A 24,222-nucleotide genomic window follows, 5' to 3' on the forward strand; every position below is an offset into this window, starting at 1 on the left:
CCTCTGGGGAAGAGCGGCATACACGGTGCCCGTCTCTCCTCAGTGACCTCAGGAGATCGGTCTGCCAACCCTGCCACGTACGGTGTTCCAGCGAGCACACATCTCAGTTTCTTCCGCCCAGAAACATAGCGGAGCTGAGATGCTCGCCACCCCCTTCAAGGATCTCTAGAGCAGCTAGTTTGGCCGAGATCAGATCAGGTCCGAGGACGGGTTTGTCACGATCGATCTAAAAGACGCATACTTCCATCCTTCCATCCTTCCCACTCACAGGGAGTTCCTGAGGTTTGCTTTCGAGGGCGAAGCTCACCAATATCGGGTTCTTCCTACAAAGTGTGTGGATGCCGCGTTAGCTCCGTTGCGGCTACAAGGCATCCGCATATCCACTTTGGTTGATTCTCGCTCAATCAGAGCAGATGGCGGCTCAACATCGAGATGTTGTTCTTGCTCGCTTGAAAGTGTTGGGGTTAAGACTGAACGCCAAGAAGAGTGTGCTTTCTCCATTACAGAGAACCACTTATCTTGGTGTGGTGTGGGATTTGACCACGATGCAGGCACATGTGTCCCCTGCTTGGATCGAGTCGATCCTCACGGCAGTCAGGAGAGTGAAAGAAGACCAGTCACTCAACAGTGGTGGCTCAAGGCCAAGGGGTTCTCCCCAAGGGGAAACCCGCTTCACATGATCAAGGTCACGTGGTGGTACCTACGTGCCTTAGACATGTGGAGACATCCTTGGTTCTTGTCTCAGGGCCCGGTGCTGGGAGCTCCGTGTCGCTGCGTACACTAGCGACGGACGTGTCCCTCACCCTGCCCGCAGTCTGTGGAGTACTCGCCGTCTCATGTGGCACATCAACTGCCTGGAGATGCTGGCGGTGTTTCACAGAAACACTTTCTCCCAGACCTAAGAGATTGCCGGTGTTGGTGCGATAGCACCGAAAACACAGCGGTGGTCTCTTACATCAACCACCGAGGAGGTCTGCGTTCACGCCCCCTGTACAGGCTGGCGTACCAGATCCTTGGGTGGTCCCAGGACAAACTCCTCTCACTGAGAGCAGTTCACATGCCTGAGCATCTCAGTGTGGGAGCAGACATCCCGTCGAGGCAGGGGCTGAGGCCCGGGAAATGGATGCTTCACCCCAGGCTCAGGTGGACCTCTTCGCTACTCAGGTAAGTACACAGCGCATGTCCCCTCTGGTACTCTCTAAATTCATCCAGCTCCACTGGGGCTGGATGCCATGGTACAGACGTGGCTGAGGCTTCGTCTGTACGTTTTTCCCCGATCGTTCTGCTCCCGGGAGTTCTGGCGAGAGTGCGCTGGGACGAGGTCAGTCTACTTCTGGTAGCACCATTCTGGCCGGGCCGAGTATGGTTCTCGGACCTGATTTCTCTCCTCGACAGCTCTCCATGGGAGATTCCCATCAGGAGGGATCTCCTCTCACAAGCGGGGGTCTGTCACCCCCACCCGGAGCTCGAGTTCCTGAAGAGGAACGTCTTAGGTTACGTATGTAACCCCAGTTCCTCGAGGGAACGAGACGCTGCGTCTCGAAGCCATACTTCCGGCATCCCTACGAGCAGTTGCTTCATTCCTGAAGCTGACGCCGGTTCCACCGCACGTGCTTTTATGCTTCCTGGCCATTACGTCACCCGCCCGTGACGTCTCGCCCATCCTTTGGACAGATTACATTTGTATCAGAGCGCGGTCATGCTGGAGGCGTTCCCCTAGCGTTCTTGGACACAGCGTCTCGTTCCCTCGAGGAACTGGGGTTACATACGTAACCTAAGACGTTTCTTACCAGTCTCTTACTATAAAATTTGAATTTGTGAATTTGTGATTGTGAATGCAATTTTATATAAATACACAACTGTTCAAAAGTTTGGGCCATTTGTTTTCATTTATAAATAAAAATTTAAATGTAATATTTCTTAATGTCTTATGCTCACCAAGGCTACATTTATTTAATAAAAAAAATAAAACAGCAATATTGTGAAATATTGATTTATTACAATTTACAATAACTGTTTTGTCAATTTAATACATTTTATACATTTTTAATTTATTCATGTGATGGCAAAACTGAATTTTCAGCAGCCATTACTGTCTTCAATGTCACATACTCAAAACTATTAAATCTCCTAATCTAAGTAATATTTTTGCTCAGCTGATAAGACAATGGTGTTCTTGGCCAGTGTCAATATAAAATAAACTTCTGTTGCATATTTTTCTGATGAAAAAAATTACTGAGTGCACGTTTGAGATATTAATATGAAATGTTATTTAAACCTCTCACACATCTGCTCTTCCCATATTCTTTCACATTTTAAAAAGTCTTTAGAATGTTTGGAATGTTTTAGAATGCACTCTGAGGATGTCAAGGACTGCATCTCATTTGCTACTGAGGCAGTGTGCATTGTGGGTAATGCAGTCTGTGAGTAACAGAGCAGGAAAGGAAACACGATAAGTGTGAAATAACCATGTCAGACAAAAGAGAAATATGAGAAAGGAGAAGGATTCAAGGCCCCTGCAGTGATGTGCGTGTGTGTTAGCGTGTGTGTTTGTGTACCCAGCAGATTATTTCTGGTAGGGTCAGAAGATCATGGCCAGCAAGAGCAGCATTAAATGGATGAGTCTTTCACAGCCAGCTCAGCCTGAATGTTGCACACAATCTCTCTCTTAATCCAGGACAGATTACATCGTTGAAGCCAGAGATCTGGGTCTAATCTTAACTAATGCAACTAGTATTGAGTGCTCAGGACCAGCAGGGCCCTTTCCCCAAATCGGCCCCTGTGAGATTTGGTCAAAATGGAACGGATTTCTATCTCTCCTATTTGGCAGGTGTGTTTTTAGCTGGTTTCTACCTGATCCAAGCCGGTAATTAACTGATCCAAGATAATCCAAACTGGTTTAGCTGACCAGATGGACCACCAGCTGGTTGGGACCTGACTGAGTTGGTAGACAATCTTGTACCAGTCTAGCATGTTCCAAAAACCTGCTTGACCATCTGATTTCTCCACCAGGGCACTTGACCAAGATGGTCACTGGTATTCTATCACTGGCCACAAACATCTAAACAAAAGCTTCAATGTCCACAATTCCCATTACTATACTATTGCATTGTAACTTACATAGACCGTATGGATGAGCGTCGCCTGCTGGCATCACTATCTTTAGTTTGGGTGTGTTATCTCTGTCATCGTCTGGCTCTGTGTGGTGTTTACTTATAATTTAAAGTAATATTGCATCCAAAAATGAAAATTTCTCATTAATTTGCTCCTCATGTTTTTCCAAACATACTTTCTTTTGTGAAACACAGCTGTTCTCAATTAAGTGAAAGAGAACAAGGTCTGTGGCTGCTACAAGCTGCAAAATAATAATACTAATAATAAAAAAAACACCATAGAAGTGTCCATATGACTTGTGCACGTATATTCCAAGTGTCCAAAGCAACACTAAAGGTTTGCGTTAAGCACAAATTTTAAAGGGATAGTTCACCCAAAAATGAAAAACTGAAAATTACTCACCATCATGTTGTTCCAAAACCAGTAAGACCTTTGTTCATCTTTGGAACACAAATTAAGATACAGTATTTTCGATTAAATCTGAGAGCTTTCTGACCCCGCATAGACAGCAATGCAAGTACCATGTTTAAGGCCCAGAAACGTAGTGGTTCAGCCGTAATGTTATGAAGTTACGAGAATACTTTTTGTGCACAAAGAAAACAAAAATAACAACTATTCAGTAATGTCTTCTCTTCCGTGTCAGTCTTCGACGCATGTTCACGAGAGTACCGCAACTTTCTGGGTCTTGAACGGGTCAGTTGCGTTGCGTGTTGAGCCAGTACGTGCCATTAAATGACTACTGTAAATAACCGTTAAATATCTTTTGACATTGTGTTAATTGTGTTTTGTATCAAGATATGTTGATGTGATGTGATTTTGGTATACTATTTTTATGTATGTATTAGTGCTGGGCAACGATTAATCGCGATTAATCACATCCAAAATAAAAGTTTTTGTTTATATAATATATCTGTGTGTACTGTGTATATTTATTATGTGTATATAAAGACACACACATACAGTATATATTTTGAAAAGATTTACATGCATTTACATGTATATATTTATTAATATAATTTATATGATATATAAATATATTTAATATATAATCATAACACATTTTTCTTAAATATATACATACATGGGTGTGTATTCATATATACATAATAAATACACACAATACACACACATATATTATGTACACAAAAACTTTTATTTTGGATGCGATTAATCGCGATTAATCGTTGCCCAGCACTAGTATGTATGTATGTACGTAAAGTATGTATGTATGTATTTATTTGTATATTATGCATATTTCTATGCAGTTATAGCAGTACAAACATTACATTTAAAATACACTACTTGGTACATTTAAAAAAAAAAAAAATCGAAAAAAACTCACCAAGGCTGCATTTATTTGATCAACAATATAGTAAAACAGTAAAATTGTTAAGTATTATTACGTTTTAAAGCAACTATATAGTTAAAAAAGAACCAATTTTATGATCTTTTTATTGTGATTTTAAAGCTTGACAGCACCAGTCCCTTGTCCATTTTCTTCAAAAACTCTTCTTTTGTGTAAAAGAAGAAAGTAATTTGGATTTGTAATACGTGAGTTGTTGAGTGAATAAATCATGGCAGAATTTCATTTTTTGTGTGATCTTTTAAACACCATACTGTGGCACGAGAATGCATGTGTCTTATGCGTGCCTCCAGTCACACATGCATGCACACACACACACATATGCACACTGGCATCCTGCGTGATGATCCATGGCTTGAGTGACAGCACTGGAGAATAGGTACAGAGATGCTCAGGGGTGCTCAGAAGGGAAATGAATCAATGCGGTTTCATTTGCTGGGAACACTCTTTTCTTTCGCTCTCTCTCAAGGCTTTGGCTGTGCGAGTGTCTCAGGTGTGAGAGCTGGTTATTACTTTATTGTGATGAAAGAGAAGAGGTGCAGGTGAGAGCACCAAAGATGATGACAGAAAATAAGCCCTCTCGGTAAGATGCTGCAGAAACTGAAACATATAGTTTCAACGACCAAAGAAAAAGAGAATCATGTCCTCCTACTCGGCATTGTTAGGTTTGGGGGTCAGTGATGGACACAGGAAGCAGAGAGGGTGTTGCCATGGTGATGGCCAGAGATCAGTTTCTTCAGTACATCTTGTTTAATATTTAATAAATTCTCAATTTATCTGTATACATGAAACAAGGGTTTATGATCTTGTTCGTCTGTCCTTGGAACAAATGTCCTCACAATGTCATTTTTTTGAATGATAAAGCCATTTGCTCCATGAATAGAAAACTATACCATATTCTTTGGTTGATGTATATGATTCATTGACCATTTATGAAATAATACAGGACTGTTATGAATATTAAATGACTTACTTGGCTCCCACAAGAAAAAAACCTGCTTCACAACAGCACTACATTATGCCTTATTCAGTAAAAATGTCAAATGTCACGTCTATTATAATCAACTACTAAACTACTGCACGTTGCATTGTGCCTTCAGCCAAACATTATTTTCCTCATATGATTAAAATAAAAGGAGTTTATTGATTTAAATGCTCTGTATCAATTACATAACTGATTATGACTTTTATTTGTTATGTATTTAAAATATTGTGTTTTGCATATATATATATATATATATATATATATATATATATATATATATATATATATATGTTTATATTTATAACATATTCATATTTATATGCAGTTGTAGCAGTAACTAACATTACGTACATTTACATTAGCAGTAGCAGTATATTAGGTACATTTGATTTTTTTTTAACCAAAAATACAGTAAAATCAGTAATATTCTTAAATATTTTTACTACTTAAAAGAACTTGTTATTTCAATAACTATTACTCCAGTCTTCAGTGTCACATGATCCTTCAGAAATCATTCTAATATGCTGATTTGCCGCTCAAAAAGTATTTCTTATCAACAATGTTGAAAATAGTTGTGCTCCTTAATATTTTGTGCAAAACGCAATGAATTATAATAGAAATTTCTAAAGAACATCATTAATTTAAAATAGAAATCATCTAAAAAAAAAAATACAGTATCATTATTCTAAAATACCCAATTTGGAGCAGTTTTTATATCAATGGATATATTTTCATTGGAAATAAAAATTTTGTTTAAAATTTACAATTGTTTAACTGCCCAATGAATTTCCAATGAAGACACGTCCAGCGTCAGATTATGGTTGTTATTAATAATCAATGTACTTAAAATTTATGTTTATGACCAATGGACAAGCAAATAACTGTAGAAGTTTCCTTCACGTCACCTGCACAAACACAGTCACACTGCAGGTTTGCTATTTCTCCATGAACTTTCACAGCAGTCCCGGCCCCCAGCGGGAACCTCAGGAGCTCCTTGAAATGTCTCCATCAGAGCCTGAATGTTAAATTGAGCCCGGGGCTCTCCTCTGTTCAACCTTTCTATATTAGATCAGCATCTGAGAGAGAGAAAGAGAGAGAGACGTTTCTGAACACAGTGACCCAGCTGTTTGGTAGATTATCCCATCTGCAGAGACACTTTGCTCAGTAAATGTTTTCTCAAGCGCTCTGTGTGGGTGAGGGTGTACGTGAGAGGCCTAAACTGTTTAAAATGACAGTAATATCTTACTCTTTCCTCTTTGCAGGACTGCACCGTCTATGAAACTGAAAATAAGATCCTCCATGTGGTAAGTGTTTCTCTTCTGGTTTATGCTGCAATATGAGGCTGATAATGAGCTCTAATGTTTCTCCTGTGAGCTCTGCCCCCATTTCTTCATTTACAGGAAGTACTGTGAGGATGCTCATACACATACTCTCTCTGCCTGTTATTTCTGTGTGCTAGACAAAATTTAATGTCCTGACTGATTTTATGACCACACAGTGATGTGAATAGACACTGTAAATGTTCATTTTCAATGAACCATTTACCAAACAGATACTTTTGAGTCATCATTCAGTAGCGCCTGCATTTTTTTGGCCCCAAAGAATCTTCCTTGATCTTTTTTGTAGTAAAGATAAATCTATTTTTAGATTGCACTATATCACCATTACAAGTTAGTTGTAAATTAATACAATAAGTACAATAACCATTTTTAGGCCTTTGAATCTATAATATAATATAATATAATATAATATAATATAATATAATATAATATAATATAATATAATATAATATAATATAATATAATATAATATAATATAATATAATATAATATAATATAATATAATATAATATAATATTTCTCTATACAACCAACTTAATACAGAAACTTTTCCAAACCAAATTATTAATAAAAACTCTTGACGACTAATTTTATGACCACACAGTGATGTGAATAGATGCTTTGTTTCACTGAACTATTCAGAAAAGTGATTCATTTGAGTCATCATTTTTTAGTGATCGGTGAAATCTTTGCATTTTAGGCCCCAAAGAATCTTCCTTGATCTTTTTATAGTGAAATAGACCTTGTATTACATTAAATAACACTATTTCTTACTGTTATTGGTGTATTTTTTGTTGTACATTTACGAGTCTCAGTTTGGTGCTTTTACCTTATTAGTTTTTTTTCCAGATAAGAACCTTGTTTTTTTAAGATGTATTTTTGGTGCTTTGCCTTATTATGATACGAAAGTGGAGAGCAGACAGGAAGCGAAGTGGGAGAGAGAGAGAGAGGTGCGGGATCGGGAAAGGTCCTAGATCTGGGATTCGAACTTGGGATGCCCGTAATGAAACGGCATTATATATTATATTATATTATATTATATTATATTATATTATATTATATTATATTATATTATATTATATTATATTATATTATATTATATTATATTATATTATATTATATTATATTATATTATATTATATTATATTATATTGTTTCCACATATCATTTAGAGTTGAAAGACATGATTCCTCATCACAGTGTTTTACATTTGTTGCTTTAAAGTCCTCAGGTAACCATTCTGTGAACATGTATTTTACTAGTTCAAGCCCTGAGGTGAAGTTCCCTTTGCAGTCACAAGAGAGTCACAGCTAGGCTCTTTGTGAGATTCCCGTCTCATACACACTCGCACACAGCAGTGTGTGTGGCAGGTCCTGTTGTCACCACAGACTGCTGGGCTGGGCACAGCTGTCATTCTCACTGAGTCCCACAGCTATAAATACCTACACATTGCGCTTGCTAGCAGCAGATTTCATTCCCCAGCACCACCCCACCTCAGCTACTGACTGTAGGAGGAGAAACAAACACACCAATGACACCAGATGAAAGCAGACACACAGAGAGAGAGAGATGAAACCATAAAACAAAAAGTGCTACAAAACTCTAAAAAGCCAATACAAATCGCAATATAATTGCAGTTATGCTAGGCAGAGAAATCAAGGTGCATGTTTTCCAAATCCAGTAGCAAAGTGAAAATGCCAAGCATTATGGTATATGGTGTAAAATTTCAAATGTCATAGCTTCAAGGACAGCAACATGACAATAGTTTAGCTGCTGTGCATAGATATAACTATGTGGTAATGTTTTATAAATAGGTAGGTATAGGGACAGACAGACAGACAGATAGATAGATAGATAGATAGATAGATAGATAGATAGATAGATAGATAGATAGACAGACAGATAGATAGATAGGTAGATAGATAGATAGATAGATAGATAGATAGATAGATAGATAGATAGATAGATAGATAGATAGATAGATAGATAGATAGATAGATAGATAGATAGATAGATAGATAGATAGATAGATAGATGTTTTGTGTTGTGATTACTAGGGATGCACCGATACCACTTTTTCCAGTACTCGCCCGATACCGATACTTTAATTTTTGGTACTTGCCGATACCGAGTATGTATAATGTTAGTTGGTTAACTTCATTTATCAAATAGATACAGTCAAACCAAAATTGATTCAGACACCTTCAACATTTCTCACATTATCACAGTTTATTCGCTATAGTTTGGAAAATGGTAATAAAATATCAAGTCACTGGCTAACGTGGCCAGTGTTGTGTGTTCTGTGTATCGTTGTTGTGAATGCGGTGCTCCGAGTTATGTATGGAAAAAAAATTATCTCAAATAAATCCGGTTTGGCCGTGAGACTGATGGCCTCTTTTGTTTTTCTGTTATCACTGCTGTTTTCCATTCAAATGGAACTTTGTTACACATCGGCGCAGCTGCGTCATTTGAACTGTTTTTTCCGTTTGGATCCCATCACATATGAACTGTGTAAAACTAATGGAATTATTCGTCGGCCCCGCTATATCCATCGTTCTCCTAAACGGCTCCTGAACATGAACTTCTCTTCTCCTGCTTCAATCCCCTCTATCTGGTCTCATAGATTAAGTACATGGAAGTCGTCCACTACGTATATACATCGCGGAGTTTCTTTATCGTCACTAAGGCAACTAGAAAGGACCAGAGATGTCACTGTGCTTAACAAGAATGTGCAGCATTGTGGTAATTTTGCCCTACTCAACACTCGGTCTCTAACTGGGAAAGGAACGTTTCTTCGGCACTTCATCTCTGACAATAACTGTGATATGCTGATGCTCACAGAAACCTGGCAAGCATCTAATGACTTTGTTGAACTTAATCTGCTCTCTCCTCCTGGTTTCGGTACTTTGACTAAGCCCCGAATCGGAGGAAGGGGTGGGGGCTTGGCGGTAGTCTATCGCCAGAGTCTTCATATTGAGCTGTCTGCTTTCCACGAGGTGACATCGTTTGAATATTTGGCATTTAAAATCACTGGTCACACTTCACTGCTCATAATATTGGTGTATCGTCCTCCTAAAACGAACATACAATTTCTATCAGATATGTGTGAATTGCTGACAGTTGCTTCTGCCCAATCTACAGCTATGCTATTGCTAGGGGATTTCAATATTCATGTTGATACTGATACTGTTCATGCCCTTGAATTCATGTCTGTCCTTGATTGTTTTAATCTACAGCAACATATTGATTTTCCAACTCATGTACATGGCCACACACTGGATTTGGTTTGTTCTACAGGTATTGACATTATTGCCTCTAAAGGCTCTGACATAGGTATCTCTGATCATAAACTGATTGAATTTTCTTGTGATTTGTATACTCCAAAATCTGTTGCTAAATCTCTGATTGTTTATCGTGCTTGGAAGTTGGTTGATCCTCTGTCATTCTCTGCTGCTCTTAGTGATTCCCCCCTTTCTGCTTGCTATAGTCTTTCCAGTGCTGAAGACATTGTTAATCTCTATGATGAAAGTATTTCTACTATTTTGAATCAATTTGCACCCTTAAAATTTAGACAGGTCCCTTCCTCGCGCTGCTCCCCTTGGTTCAGTACTGAGCTTAGGGCAATAAAAAGCAAAGGCCGCCGGCTAGAATGGCTTTATAAGAAAACTGGCCTTGTTGTTCACTCCTTGGCTTATACTGAACACATTAAGCAGTACAGGAATGCTCTTAATGCAGCCCGTTCATCTTATTTCTCCACTTTTATTAATAAGTCCAAAAACAGGCCTAGAACATTATTTACTTCAATTAAAAAGTTAATTCAGCCTCCTTCACGGTCTCTAGAAAGCTCTGATCAAATGTGTGACGCTTTCCTGAACTTTGTTCAGAGTAAAACATCTTATACCTGTCTACACCCTACCTCTGCTCCCACTACTGAACTTCTCTCTTCAAGCCACGCTCATAGTCTCCCTAGTTTTGACTCTATCGCCCCCACAGTGGTTGATGAGATGATCAGGCTGTCTAACTCCTCTACTAGTCTTCTTGATCCTGCACCTACCCTCTTACTAAAGAATTGCTTGCCTGCCCTGTCAATACCCATCACTCATTTCATTAACACGTCAATGTCATCCGGAACTGTACCTTCCAAGCTTAAGATTGCTTCTGTCACTCCAGTTCTTAAAAAGCATGGTCTCGAACCATCTTCCCTAAGTAGCTATAGGCCTATTTCTAACTTATCCTTTCTCTCTAAGATATTAGAAAAAGTTGTTGCCTCCCAGTTACAGACCTACTTAACTGAACACAACCTCTATGAGCCCTTCCAGTCTGGTTTTCGCCCATTACACAGTACAGAAACAGCCCTGGTTAAGGTTATCAATGATCTTCTTTAGCTTCTGATTCTGGTGCTTTTAGCACTCCTTCTATTAGACCTCAGCTCAGCTTTTGACACTGTTTCTCATGAGATACTCCTTTCACGACTTTCAGAAATTGGAATTACTGGCACAGCCCTTGATTGGTTTTCCTCCTATTTGACTGGGAGGCAACAATTTGTTATATACCAGAATCACAGATCATCTACCAAATTCATCAGCTCTGGTGTACCTCAGGGTTCTGTTTTGGGCCCTCTCCTCTTCACCATTTATATGCTACCTATTGGACAAATAATTAAGCAATATGGGTTTAACTTCCACTGCTACGCAGATGACATTCAGATTTATTTTAGTACACCTTCCACTTCAGTGTTTCCTCCGCCTTCATTAACAAATTGCATCAAGGAACTCAAGCTTTGGCTAGAGGCAAATTACCTTAGATTTAACTCTGATAAAACTGAGATAATTCTGATTGGCTCTAAAGCTGTTGTATCAAAGCATTCTAGTCAACTGCTGGATCTGGATGGTGATCTGATTATGCCCTCCACTAAAGTTTGCAATCTTGGTGTTCTCATTGATTCTACTCTTTCATTCAACGATCATATTGGTAAAGTGGTTAAGACAGCTTTTTCCATCTACGTAATATCTCGCGTATTCGATCCTCTCTCAGTCAGCAGGATGTTGAAACTGTTATACATGCCTTTGTTACATCCCAATTAGATTATTGTAATTCACTTTTTTGTGGCATCTCAGCTAATAATATCAAACGACTACAGTATGTTCAAAACTCTGCTGCTCGCTTGATTACTCACACTAGAAAGAACGATCACATTACCCCTATCCTTTATCATCTTCATTGGCTCCCGGTTTCCTTGCGTATAAACTTCAAGATACTAATTCTCACTTATAAAGCCCACCATAACATTGCTCCTTCTTATTTATCTGATTTACTTCTGCCATATGTTCCTGCCCGTTCATTAAGATCTTCTAGTGAGGGATTGTTAGTCACCCCTAAGTTTCGTCTGGTGACAATGGGAGCTAGGGCCTTCAGTGTTGTTGCTCCCAGATTGTGGAATGCTCTTCCCCAAACCATCCGTCAGGCATCCTCCCTTCTCTCCTTTAAAAACCTCTTAAAAAACCATTTTTTTTCTGACTATTACTCTTCAAGTCATTGACTGTGAACTGTACCCTGTTATGGATGTTTCTCTTCATTCTTTCTGTTTGTAATCTAATCTTGTAAGTGGTTTCTGTATATTACTCTTAGCTTTTTTTTTTTTTTTTTTGTGTATTGATGTCTATTGTTTCTGTTCCTTAAGCCTGATTTGTAAAGTGACCTTGAGTGCTAGAAAGGCGCTATATAAATAAAAATTATTATTAAGTCAAGTCATGTCACTATTATTCTTATAGCGCTATTAATAATGCAAATTGTGTCCAAGCAGTTTTACATCAGCTTGATATAAATAGTTTGTCGAAACATTGTCATTCTCCTCTGGCCAGACAAAATCAGCAGTTTAAATCTAGGTTAAAGCAGAGTCAGATTGTGCAAAGGACTCATCTGGTTCCTGTGGTCTTGTCCCGATGGCCGTCTAGGAGACAGAGTCTTCACTGGGGATCAGTCTCTGGGGCTCATCTAGTTGTCCTCGTCTCCGCTGACGTTCAGGGCTGTAGAGGTCATCTCTAGGTGCTGATCCACCATCTGATCTGGATACGGACTGGATCCGAGTGACTGCAGTGACCATCTGATCTGGATACAGTCTGGATCTGGGTGGCTACGGTGACCTCGGAATAAGAAAGAAACAGACTAATATTAGCGTAGATGCCATTCTTCTAACAATGTAACAAGTACATCAGGTGTTTTGGGAAGTGTTCCCGGTTCTGGTTGACCTAATTAATGCAGCCTAACAATCCTTTAACGGATTTGAATTATAGAAATGCGATAGTGTATTATGTGTGCGCCAGGTTAAAGAGATGGGTCTTTAATCTAGATTTAAACTGACAGAGTGTGTCTGCTTCCCGACCAGTGTTAGGTAGATTGTTCCAGAGTCTGAGCGCTAAATAGGAAAACGATCTCCTGCCCGCAGTTGATTTTGATATTCTAAGTATTATCAAATGGCCAGAGTTTTGAGATCGCAGCGGACGTGGAGGACTATAATGCGATAAGTGCTCACTCAAATACTGAGTTGCCAAACCATTCAGGGCCTTATAGGTAATTAGCAAGATCTTAAAATGCATACAATGTTTAATAGGGAGCCAGTGCAGTGTTGACAGAACCGGGCTAATGTGGTCATACTTCCTGGTTCTAGTAAGAACTCTCGCTGCTGCATTTTGAACCAGCTGGATTTTGTTTATTAAACGTGCAGAGCAACCACCCGATAAAGCATCACAATAATCTAGCCTCGAGGTCATGACCGCATGAATTAATGTTTCTGCATTTGACATTGAGAGCATGGGTCGTAATTTAGATATATTTTTAAGATGGAAAAATGCAGTTTTACAAATGCTAGAAACATGTTTTTCGAAGGAAAGATTGCTATCAAAAAGTATCGGTACCAGTATCGGTATCGGTGCTTCCCTAGTGATTACATACACTGTATATAAGATTTCCTTCCAATTATGCATTGTACTTTTCTTAACACTGTTAGCTTCTTGCTTACTATATTTGAAAAGTTTCTTGAATGTCTCAGCAGTTTTATAATTTACTTTACAGTCATGCCAGTAAAAAGCTTGTTGAGAGAAAAGTGGAGAGCAGAGGAATAGTGCAGTGGTTAACAGGAAATGAAACAACATCGATTCCCACGTCCTTCACCTTGAGTGAACTACACCAATATTCCAGACAGGTGAAATCTGATCATAATCGCTGAGAGTTTGATATAACGCTGTTGAGATAATGAACGAAAAAGGGTGAGAGTACAGGGAAGACTGATAAACACATTGGGAAGAAAAAAAAGATATGACTTGAAAAAATGAACTCTTCTAAACCAGGATGAAGTTCAACTTCCTGACAATTAATTAAGTATATTTTCCAAAGCAAATTATCACCATACCTGACCAACCCATAGCTTTAGTCCTAGTCTTTTTAGGCATAACAAAGTCCTTCCCAATGGAAATGACTTCAGAACTGCACCTGTTTATTAAAACTGTGCCCCACAAAAGTTGAATATTGACTTCAGCTAAAGATGCATTCTGTGGTCACGGGACATTAAACCTAAATTTGATCATATCTATGATGATGAGTTATATATAATAAATGTTCGCCCAGTGCAGCATATCTGTGCAGAAAATAATTGATATGCTTTCTCTATCTTTTTTCTCTCTTTCAAGTGTAAGACATTGTCTGGAGTATGTGACCACATCATCTCACTGTCATCAGACCCCCTGGTCTCCCAGTCAGCACATCTGGAGGTGGTTCAACTGGCTAATATTAAACCTACGGAGGGTCTGGTAAGATCACAAACGATTGTATTGTGCTACAGATGATTGTGCTAATTACTGCTGTTTATCATTATGTTTTAAATTTAATTATTAAACAAAAAAATCTAGTGTAAAGATATCTGCCCGATTGTAAAATTAAATCAGTTCTGATAATTAGTAATCATTTAATATAAGATATATAATTATGAGTAACTAATGTATAATCTTACATTCAAAAGGTTGGGGTTAGTAAGATTTATTATAAATAAATTGATATTTTTATTAAGCAAGCATTAAATTGATCAGAAGTAACAGTTAAGACATATAATTTTACAAAAGATTTTGATTTCAAATAAATGTTTTTTTTTAGAACTTTCTAGTGCTATGTATTATGTTTTCCATAAAAAATATTAAAAAGCACAACTGTTTTCAGTATTGTTGATGTTGATAAATAATGTTTCTTGAGAACCAAATCAACATATTAGAATGATATCTGAAGGACCATGTGACACTGAAGCCAGGAGTAATGGCTCCTGAAAATTCAACTTACCATCAAAAAAAAAAAAAATAAAAAAAAAAAATATATATATATATATATATACTGTATATATATATATAAAGTAAAATTTTATTTGTATAGCACTTTAAAGCTACAACGCGCAAAGTGCTTTACACAATATAAAAACATGATCATAAAAGATACATTTATGAAGAGCTATACACAATATATGATGAAGCAAAAAAGATCAAACCAAAAATACACAAAAAACATCAAAAAATGTTAAAAGCACATCTATACAGGTATAAACATATTGGTGAGCACATGACATCTTGAGAAAACATATGCATATGAAAAATCTTAATAACCCCAAACTTTTGAGTGAATATGTAATGGTAACCTTTTGTTAGCAGTGTGTAGCTTGACTGTAGCTTAACTATTTGTAATTATAAGCAGCTTGTATATCTTTCCAAACAGTTTCAAAGTAACTTCCTCAACATTGATCTTTGTCCTAATGAGCAAATGTGTGTGTGTGTGTGTGTGTATGCATGCTTGTGTTCAAAAATCTCTTTTATTAAAAGTAATTTCACATCTCTATAATACACATGAATAGACTAAAGGCATTTTGAAGTGTTCTTCAATGTGTGCATGAAACAGAAAGAGATGAGGAGATTATTCATTATAGTCTATTAATTTCATCCTGTGTCTTTTATGTCTTAAGGGAATGTACATCAAATCCACATATGATGGGCTTCACGTTATCACAGGAACCACAGAGGGGGTAAGAGCCAGTCAGTGTTAATGTGTGCGCTCTAATTCATGTGTCTTTTATAATGTCCTGTATGCTGCAGATAAAAGTAATGAATCTCAGCAATTGATTGTATGGCTGTTACTGCACACGCTCAAATTAAAGAGCAGGAGAGAGAAAGAAAGAACTATACAGACAGGAGTGCTCTAAATAAAGATCCACCGATCATGTGACTGAAAGCTCTTAGTTTTTGTTGTAGCTCTAATAGTGGGTGGAAATCACACGCTATACTGCAATATGCAGTACCCATAGAAAAGAAGCACCATGATATGTATTTCATATGTCATATTTCGATTGCATATCCTAGACCATACTGAGATTAAATGAATAACAATTTGAGATGTCTACTGTTTCTCAGATTTATTTTTTTATCACGTCGCAACATGTTTTAGAAGAGATCTGTCACAAACTGCTCAGATTTTACATGATGCCAAAGTATGCAGATGCAGAAGTCAGAGATTTTAACATAATCTTAATTTGCATCATATTCTTGCCAGACCAAATCTTCTGAGCTATTCTATCCACATTCATTTTGTATCTCTGCTCAATGCTTATTGTTTTTTTGTTTTGTTTTTGTGTAAACTGTAACCATATCATAAATATGATCAAGTCATATGATTAGAATAGACTGTTTTATAATGCAATTCCTGTAGCTCAAGCAGTAGAGATAATTAGCAGTAGAGATTTGGGATAATTCATATTTTTTGAATGATTATGAAATGTCCATACTGTCTCTGATGTAACTACTGAATAGAAGTATTAATTTCTTTAAAAAAAATACTTACCCCAGACTTTTAAGTAAAGGCCATGGTTTCCACAAAAATAGGAAGCAGCACAAATGTTTTCAGCATTGATGGTATGAAATATTTATTGAGCACCAAATCAGCATATTAGAATGATTTCTGAAGGATCATGTGACACTGAAGACTGGAGTAATGATACTGAAAATTCAGCTTTGTCACCACAAGAATAAATTACATTTTAAATTATATTCAAATAGAAAACAGTTATTTTAAATTGTAATAATATTTCACAATATTAATGTATTGTTTTGTTCTGTATTTTTAATCAAATAAATGCAGAGCATAAGAGACAATGTGAAACCAGAATGCAATGTTAATTAGTTTGGATAAAAGCATCTATGTAAAATACTTCAAATATTGCAGTACTGCGTTTTCATTTGACATCTATTTTTTCCTTTCCTATTATTCTGTCTATTTATATCTCTCCATTTTTCCGTCTCTTTCTTAGTCTCCAGCAGATCGCTGTAAGAAGATCCACGCAGGTGACGAGGTCATCCAGGTGAACCATCAGACAGTGGTGAGTGTCATTCTCTCTTAGCCACTCAATCCATTTGGCTCATTTATTCTTCTATTTTATCATCCATCCATCCATCAATCAGTTTTGTCCCTGTATATGTAAGTCTCACTTGGAATGCAACAGCAGTTGCCCCTCTCCTGCCTGTTTGTGTATGGAATAATGGAACTGAAAATGAGTTGCATTTGAATTTGAGGGCTTTAACGTGTTCTTGTTAAAGCACCAAGAGCTTTAAAACATATTACTAGATGTATTTTTAGCTCATTTCTATGACTAGGGCAACTATATTCCAATTTGACTGAATTCACAATGCTAATTGAGTGTGTTACGCTTTAAACTGCATTTCTGAGTGAGACTGGAGAGGCATAAGAGGGCATAAGAGGCTGTAAATGTAATGAAGGGCAGTGGAGTGTGTTTTTAAGGATGGTCGAATTTGAGAGATTTCTTTGCATGCATATGGAGTGCGTCAATAGGTACTCCAATGATCGTACCCTGTGGAGTTCCCTTCAAATAATTGATAAAGAGCCTTTTCTGCGTACATCTGTGTACAAGTAATTGCGCATGGAGTTTAGCTTGTGAAATCAATTCTGTTTGAAATGACTTCCTTAGTGTTTGATGTGGATAAGGTGCTGAATAATTTGTTGAATATTTGAATTTTACTCTCAAGTGGTGGCATCTTTTATGAAGTTAAAGAAGCTGCAGAAAGCTAAATGTTCCCTCTTCGTCATCTCTGATCACAATGACGTTCTTATTCAGATTTAAGATGGTCTTTGCATGATGGTTTTACGTTAAGGCATCAGAATTCAACTTCTACATCAGTTTTTCTTGATTGTCTTAAGTCATTTTGTCGCTGTGGTGAGGGATGCTGAGCTTGTTTGGTGATGAAACATCAGCAACACTAAGGCCTCATTAATCCTCATGTAATTAGATTGTTGTCACCTTCATAATTGGATAAAAGCGCTTCTAATGTGTGATAAGCGATACGAATTCGGCTTGTAGCGAAAAACACACAGACAAATAATTACCATAACAATGCTCAAGAACAACCTCAGCGGGCGTTAAAGAATGGTGCATTGTGGGAGCTGCTTGATATGTCACTTCTGTGATTAGTCTCTGTATGCTATAGGATCAGGTTCGAATATCCAGCCCATCTCAGTGTGTGTGTGTGTGTGTGTGTGTTTGTGGTTGTGTATTGTGGTTATTTCTGTCTGTGAAGGACATGGTTAGTGTAAACTGTGTGTGGGTCACGTTTTGCCTACATTGTGGGTACTAAATGTCCCCACAAGGATATTAAAGGATAGTAAAACCTCAAACCACCTACATTTTGGGGACCAGCCAACAGTAAACTGCTTAATAAACATAATAAATTATGTATTAATTACAGTCTAAAAATGCTGTGAGGGTAAGGCTAGGGGATAGAAAGTACCATTAGCTCAGTATAACTATAGTAATCAATCAAAAGTTTCCACTATGATAGAAACAAATGTTTGTATGTGTGTGTATTACATAATTTCACCTCTTTTCATAGACTGACATTGTAGTGATTTTTGGGTTTTATTATAAAGTGAATATTTCTGTTGCATATCAAATAAAAACTATATGAACTAGCAGCAGAATTGTTTATTGTGATTGTCCATAAATAATTAAGTTAATTATTGAACATCACCCCTAATATAATGATGATTCCCTTTTGAGGGACCACATCCTATAATATTATAGCAGTTCTATTTTTAATGTATAAAGACCTTTTTATTTTATTTTAACCCCTGTTTTATAATGTTGCTGTTGTCACTGTAAGCCACTTGAGTCAGTGATGATGTACATTTTTTTTTTACCATGGTTAAGTGGCCTTGTATCATCTAATAGTACATTTTAACCATAGTAAAATCACTTGTGGTACACTGCACAGCCTTATTACTTTACTAAACTGTGAAATGTTATGAATTTATGTAGTTTAATAATTCATCAGTAATGTAAACATCTTTAAAAATGTAGAGTTTGCATATAGTGTGTCACATTATTTTAGAATTATATTTAAACAGTTGCCTCCAGCTATTAGCTTCACTTGCTGGCTCAGTAAGCATTTTTATTACAGCGTAACATAAATATTTCAACGATAAAAAAAATGCAGTCAGTGTATAGACAACATGTTTATCTTTTATTATCTTTCATTTTTTATGTTTAGTTTTTTCTAGTAATTTTTCTTCACAATAGGCATTTGGTTCATTTTTCATTCTTCAGAATTCATGATTATGCATAATTTAGGAAGAACCGAATGCTCAAATATTGACATTTACCGAGAATGTCAAGTTCTACCACAGACTTTAATGTGGAATCAATTAAATGATTAGCAAACATCACGCCTCATTAATGTACACTCATTTCACATAGTAAACTTAATCAACATGTCCTGTGTGTCAGGAAGTCTATGTGTAGTAACAGTATATTCTCTCCATATTCACCGGATATAGAGAGTCGTATGTTAGGATTTCCTAGCAGTTTCTTGTCAGGTGATGTCTCTGTGTGGCGTTCTTGTCGAGTCTGTGTATGTTCACCCTGTGTTTGTTGCTGTAGGTGGGCTGGCAGTTGAAAAACTTGGTAAGCTCTCTGCGCGGGGACCCTGCCGGTGTGACATTGACCCTGAAAAAGCGTCCACAGAGCACGCTCACCTCCGCCCCAGCCCTACTAAAGAACATGAGATGGAAGCCCCTGGCCCTGCAGGTAGGATTCAGATCGCCCTGTCCCAAAAGCTTCATCGTTTTGGGCTGCACTTTTCCCCTTTATCTGCCACCCGCTCCCTGGCCTCATCTTAGATAGGGAACTGACACCTTTGACTCCATTTCCCATAATGCACCTGCCTGCTTACATGTCGCTTTCCATTCAAACGTCCTACTTCTGACGTAAATTTTGTAACACGACTATAGTTTAGGACTTAGGACTGTTGGATATAGGAATTGCCTTTGTGGGTCTTACGGTGCTTATTAAGTCATTCGCAGTAACATCACTAACCTGCCTTAGAAGTGTTGCGAAAGTGTGCGCCATAGAGAGCAGATTAGCTTTAATCGGCTTTCGGTGAAGGATTCAAGTTTGGCTCTAGACTTGTGACTCTAGACTAAACTTTTAGCTGTTTTCCCCAAACAGATCTGTGTATTTCTCCATCTTGGCGGCTGTCATCTCACATGCTCATTTCACTGATTATATGCACATGCTTCTTTGTGCATGTCATGTCTGTGCAATCTGTGTCACAACCCCTGTTCCCAGACATTCAGCTCACTGGAGACACTAATCACACGTCTATAGTCTCTGAAGCCATTGTGTTCTCTGGAGATGCCGCAAATGTTTCCATAGACTCCCACTCATTATGTCAAAGCATCCTGACCCAGAGATCCCAGTGCACTGTTTACTGCAGACAGCACTGCAGAGGGACTGCACCGCCGTTTCGCTGCTCGGGGACCTATTAATCTCTATCCCTTGCCCTTGTGACTGTCTGCAGATATCAGTGTCTGGGTCACGTCCTGGAACAGAGCTCCATTATTACATTTAGTTGTGCCCTCAGACATTTTAGCAGCTCATAGTAGATTTAAACTTTGATCTTTAATCCAATGATCTTGTCTGCCCAGCAGCCAGTCGTTCCCAGGAGTCCCACCAGCAGCTCGGCCACGCCCACGAGCACCATCAGCACACCCTCCAAGCGTGATAGCTCCGCCCTCCAAGACCTGTATATCCCGCCCCCTCCTTCCGAGCCGTACACACCCAGGTAACCTCATCCAGTAAAGGATTTTTTACACTTCAGCTGCTTTTTGGATTGAAATTCACTTGAATTCTTGGTCAAGGTTTCTTACATCAAAAACTCTTGTATTTTGTCCAACGTCTTTAGAATGAAACGAGCTGCTACTTTTGCTACTGTACGTTTGATACAAGAAAACATATTTGAATATGCCTGTTTTTATTGGCTAACCTATCTGTATGGGCATAAAAATGGAAAAAAAATTGAATATGTATATGTATGAGTGATCTGGAATAAGTTAAAAAGCTGATGGTTGTGACACCACTGTTGCGTTTTGCGAATGATCTGTTTTTTCAGCATTAATTTCATATATCAGCAGTTTTAATTTTTCTATTTATTTTACCATACTGGCTATTTAATTGTACAATTTTGAATTTAGATTACCTTTGCCATCATCTATTGCTTACTTAAAGTTAGTCTTTAAAAATACTAATAAATAATGACAATGTTAAATGTAAATGTTAGCAAATCTCAATACAAGTTATAAAGATAAATTCACTTGTAGCTTATAAAATGATTGATTTTTTTTATACAAAATATTATAGAATTTCCAGATTTTCCTTAGTTGCAATAGTAACAAATATAACTTTCACAAATGTCTGTGTAATATTTGATCTACACTACTATTTAAAAGTTTGGGGTCAGTAAGATTAAAAAAAAAGAAATGAATACTTTTATTCACACATTAAAATGATCAAAAATGACAGTAAAAGATTTACAATATTACAAAAGATTTCTGTTTCAAATAAATACTGTTTTTTCACTTTTTATTCATCAAAACTATTCCACAAAAATATTAAGCAGCACAACTGTTTCAACATTGATAGTAATATGAAATGGGTTTTTCGAGCACCAAATCATGATTTCTGAAGAATCATGTGACACTGAAGACTGGCTGCTGAAAATTCAGCTTAGCCATCACAGGAATAAATAACATTTTAAAATATATTAATATAGATATATACTATATTTTAAATAGTGTACATACAGTTAAATCGGAATATATTATGTTATGCTGTGCTTTTAGAGATGAAAAAGGCGGTCTCCTGAGTGAAAGCGGGGTATCTGTCGCAAAAGGGTCAGAATCACCAAACTCATTCCTGGATCAAGAGTACAGACGGCGATTTCCTCTCATGGAAGAAGAAGCTGTCCTGTACTGCTACGAGTACGACCCCAACCACGGACCCACAACGTCCCGCCGAGACAGCACACCCACATACGGTACACAAACACAAAAAGTTTTGTCTATGAGCTCATTTCAGTACAAGCTTAGATGGTTCATTAGGGTTATTTACTCCTTTAGCATGGGAAATTTGGTTCTTCCTTTCTGCTCACCATAAAATGATTAGTTATTTTCTGCTAGCTTTTACAGCAGATGCCCGAGAGACTGAATATTGACCCAGCAACTAATTCAAGGTGCAGACCAAACTTCTATGAACATCTGCTGATTATAAAACAGCACATAATGACCAAAAAAACGCTATTTACTCCAATTATGTTGCATAACTAAGTTCAGTTAATAAGAAATCAGTTTAAGATCTAGCCTCTGCTAATCAAAATATGTTCTGAAAAGTATTCTACATGTTTTGCAATGCTGTGTGTGATTGTATGTTTTTCGAGGTTTATAAAGCGAGCATGTCTATAACAAGTTTCCTGCATTGGGGAGTTGGTTTCAGATTTTCTGTAATTAAACCCCAGGGAGCTGGGCTGCACTTTGTTGTGAATGTGTGTGTGTGTGTGTGTGTGTGTGTGTAGCATTATATCCAGAACCCGAGAACTCAGCTCTAGTCGTTAAATGCCAGCGTGAGCCTCTGCAGTGGCACAGAACTGCTGACACACTCCATGCCCGCTGCTTCCCTAGAAAATGAGAGGACACATTAACTGTGACAGTTTGTCTTACACAAACACACACTCGCACAGACTTACCTTGGCGTCTGTGGAGAAAATGGATTGTGAACTGTCATTTTACTTCCATCTTTCTATTCCGTCTTTCCACACACACACTGAAAGTGATGTGTGTATAATGCGCATGTCTGTGCTTTCAGGTCGTCTGAGGCCCATCTCTATGCCTGTAGAGTATAACTGGGTTCCTGATTACGAGGACCCAGCTAGAATGAAGAGAGAAGGTCGGAGAGGTGAGTTTGTGTCAGTCACAGTACTGTAAATACACATGGTTATTCTCTTGTTTTTTCTTCTTCTCCTTTTTACTCCTCTTTACTCTTAGGTGTTCTGTTTTTGTGTGTTTCTAGGTATTTGACACAATTTTTAGGATTTTTGGCTTTAATAACATTATCAGTAAATGAAATGTTATTAAAATTAAAATATTTTATTTAAAACTGAATTTAAAATTAAAATTTTATAATGAAATTGGATTTTATAGATAGCTTTTTTTTTATAGACTTTACTCTTCTTATCCATTAGAATTTCACATTGGTTCTGTGGTCTGAAATGATCTGAAAATGATCATATATATAAATCACTATATATAATATATTATTATATTATTAGTTTGTGGTCTTGCTGACTACCAGAAACTGTCCAAACACTTTTTGTCATAATTAACTTTTATTGCTTCGTTTTAAATGGTCCTGCAGTGTGACAAATCAATTTTAGCAGTACAAATATTCCATTTAATCTCTTAATTAATATGAGACCATAAAGCAGCATGTATAATAAATATGGATGAATTGGAAAATATTTTATTAAAATAGTTTTAGATAGCATGTCCTACTGCAGGGAACTGCTGACACCCCTTGAATTTTTATGCCAGCATCTCTTTCTTGATTTTAACCACCAGAATTATACTGAATCATGAAAAGTGAGTTGTGGTATTAAATCAGTATCAGATGAGCAAAAATGCTGTTATACTACAACATTGTGATATTGCTTTTATGCAGCAATTCTACAAACAAGAAGTTAATGTAGAGTAAATGACATTTCAAACACAAATATGGTCAGCTATCATTATGCTTCCCCATCTGCATGGCCTCAGTTACATCAGCAGAAAAAGATGTGGAGAACGTTATTACATTTTAATGGAAGATTAGAAATATACAGTACACTGATAAATTACACAAAATAAACATGAACATTAATGTCTATTTTATTTAAAGTAAAGAATTGTATAAATAATACAATTTACAAAATTATTATTATTACTTATTTATGTAAATAGGGTCCATTTGAATGTTTTTTTATATTTATCCAGAATATCTTCTTTACTTTCAAATCCAT

The 24,222-nt window shown here is 37.3% G+C and overlaps 1 protein-coding gene across 17 annotated transcripts in view; it reads left to right on the plus strand.

The window, feature by feature from the left end:
* Positions 1-24,222, plus strand: part of cnksr2a (connector enhancer of kinase suppressor of Ras 2a) — an 85,294-nt gene that overhangs the window by 30,936 nt on the left and 30,136 nt on the right. For 6 of the 17 annotated variants that reach the window (XM_058765110.1, XM_058765112.1, XM_058765107.1 and 3 more), the window contains exons 5-12: positions 6,725-6,766; positions 14,488-14,607; positions 15,798-15,857; positions 17,136-17,204; positions 19,776-19,922; positions 20,822-20,958; positions 22,016-22,209; positions 23,034-23,123. In XM_058765110.1, coding sequence (XP_058621093.1) covers positions 6,725-6,766; positions 14,488-14,607; positions 15,798-15,857; positions 17,136-17,204; positions 19,776-19,922; positions 20,822-20,958; positions 22,016-22,209; positions 23,034-23,123 — 859 coding nt within the window. Of the gene's footprint in view, positions 1-6,724; positions 6,767-13,873; positions 14,004-14,487; positions 14,608-15,797; positions 15,858-17,135; positions 17,205-19,775; positions 19,923-20,821; positions 20,959-22,015; positions 22,210-23,033; positions 23,124-24,222 lie in introns of all 17 variants that reach the window. The other 11 variants (XM_058765116.1, XM_058765108.1, XM_058765111.1 and 8 more) reach the window with 4 other exon arrangements.

This window comes from Onychostoma macrolepis, chromosome 24 (genome assembly GCF_012432095.1).
Source record: "Onychostoma macrolepis isolate SWU-2019 chromosome 24, ASM1243209v1, whole genome shotgun sequence".
Taxonomy (NCBI): domain Eukaryota; kingdom Metazoa; phylum Chordata; class Actinopteri; order Cypriniformes; family Cyprinidae; genus Onychostoma; species Onychostoma macrolepis.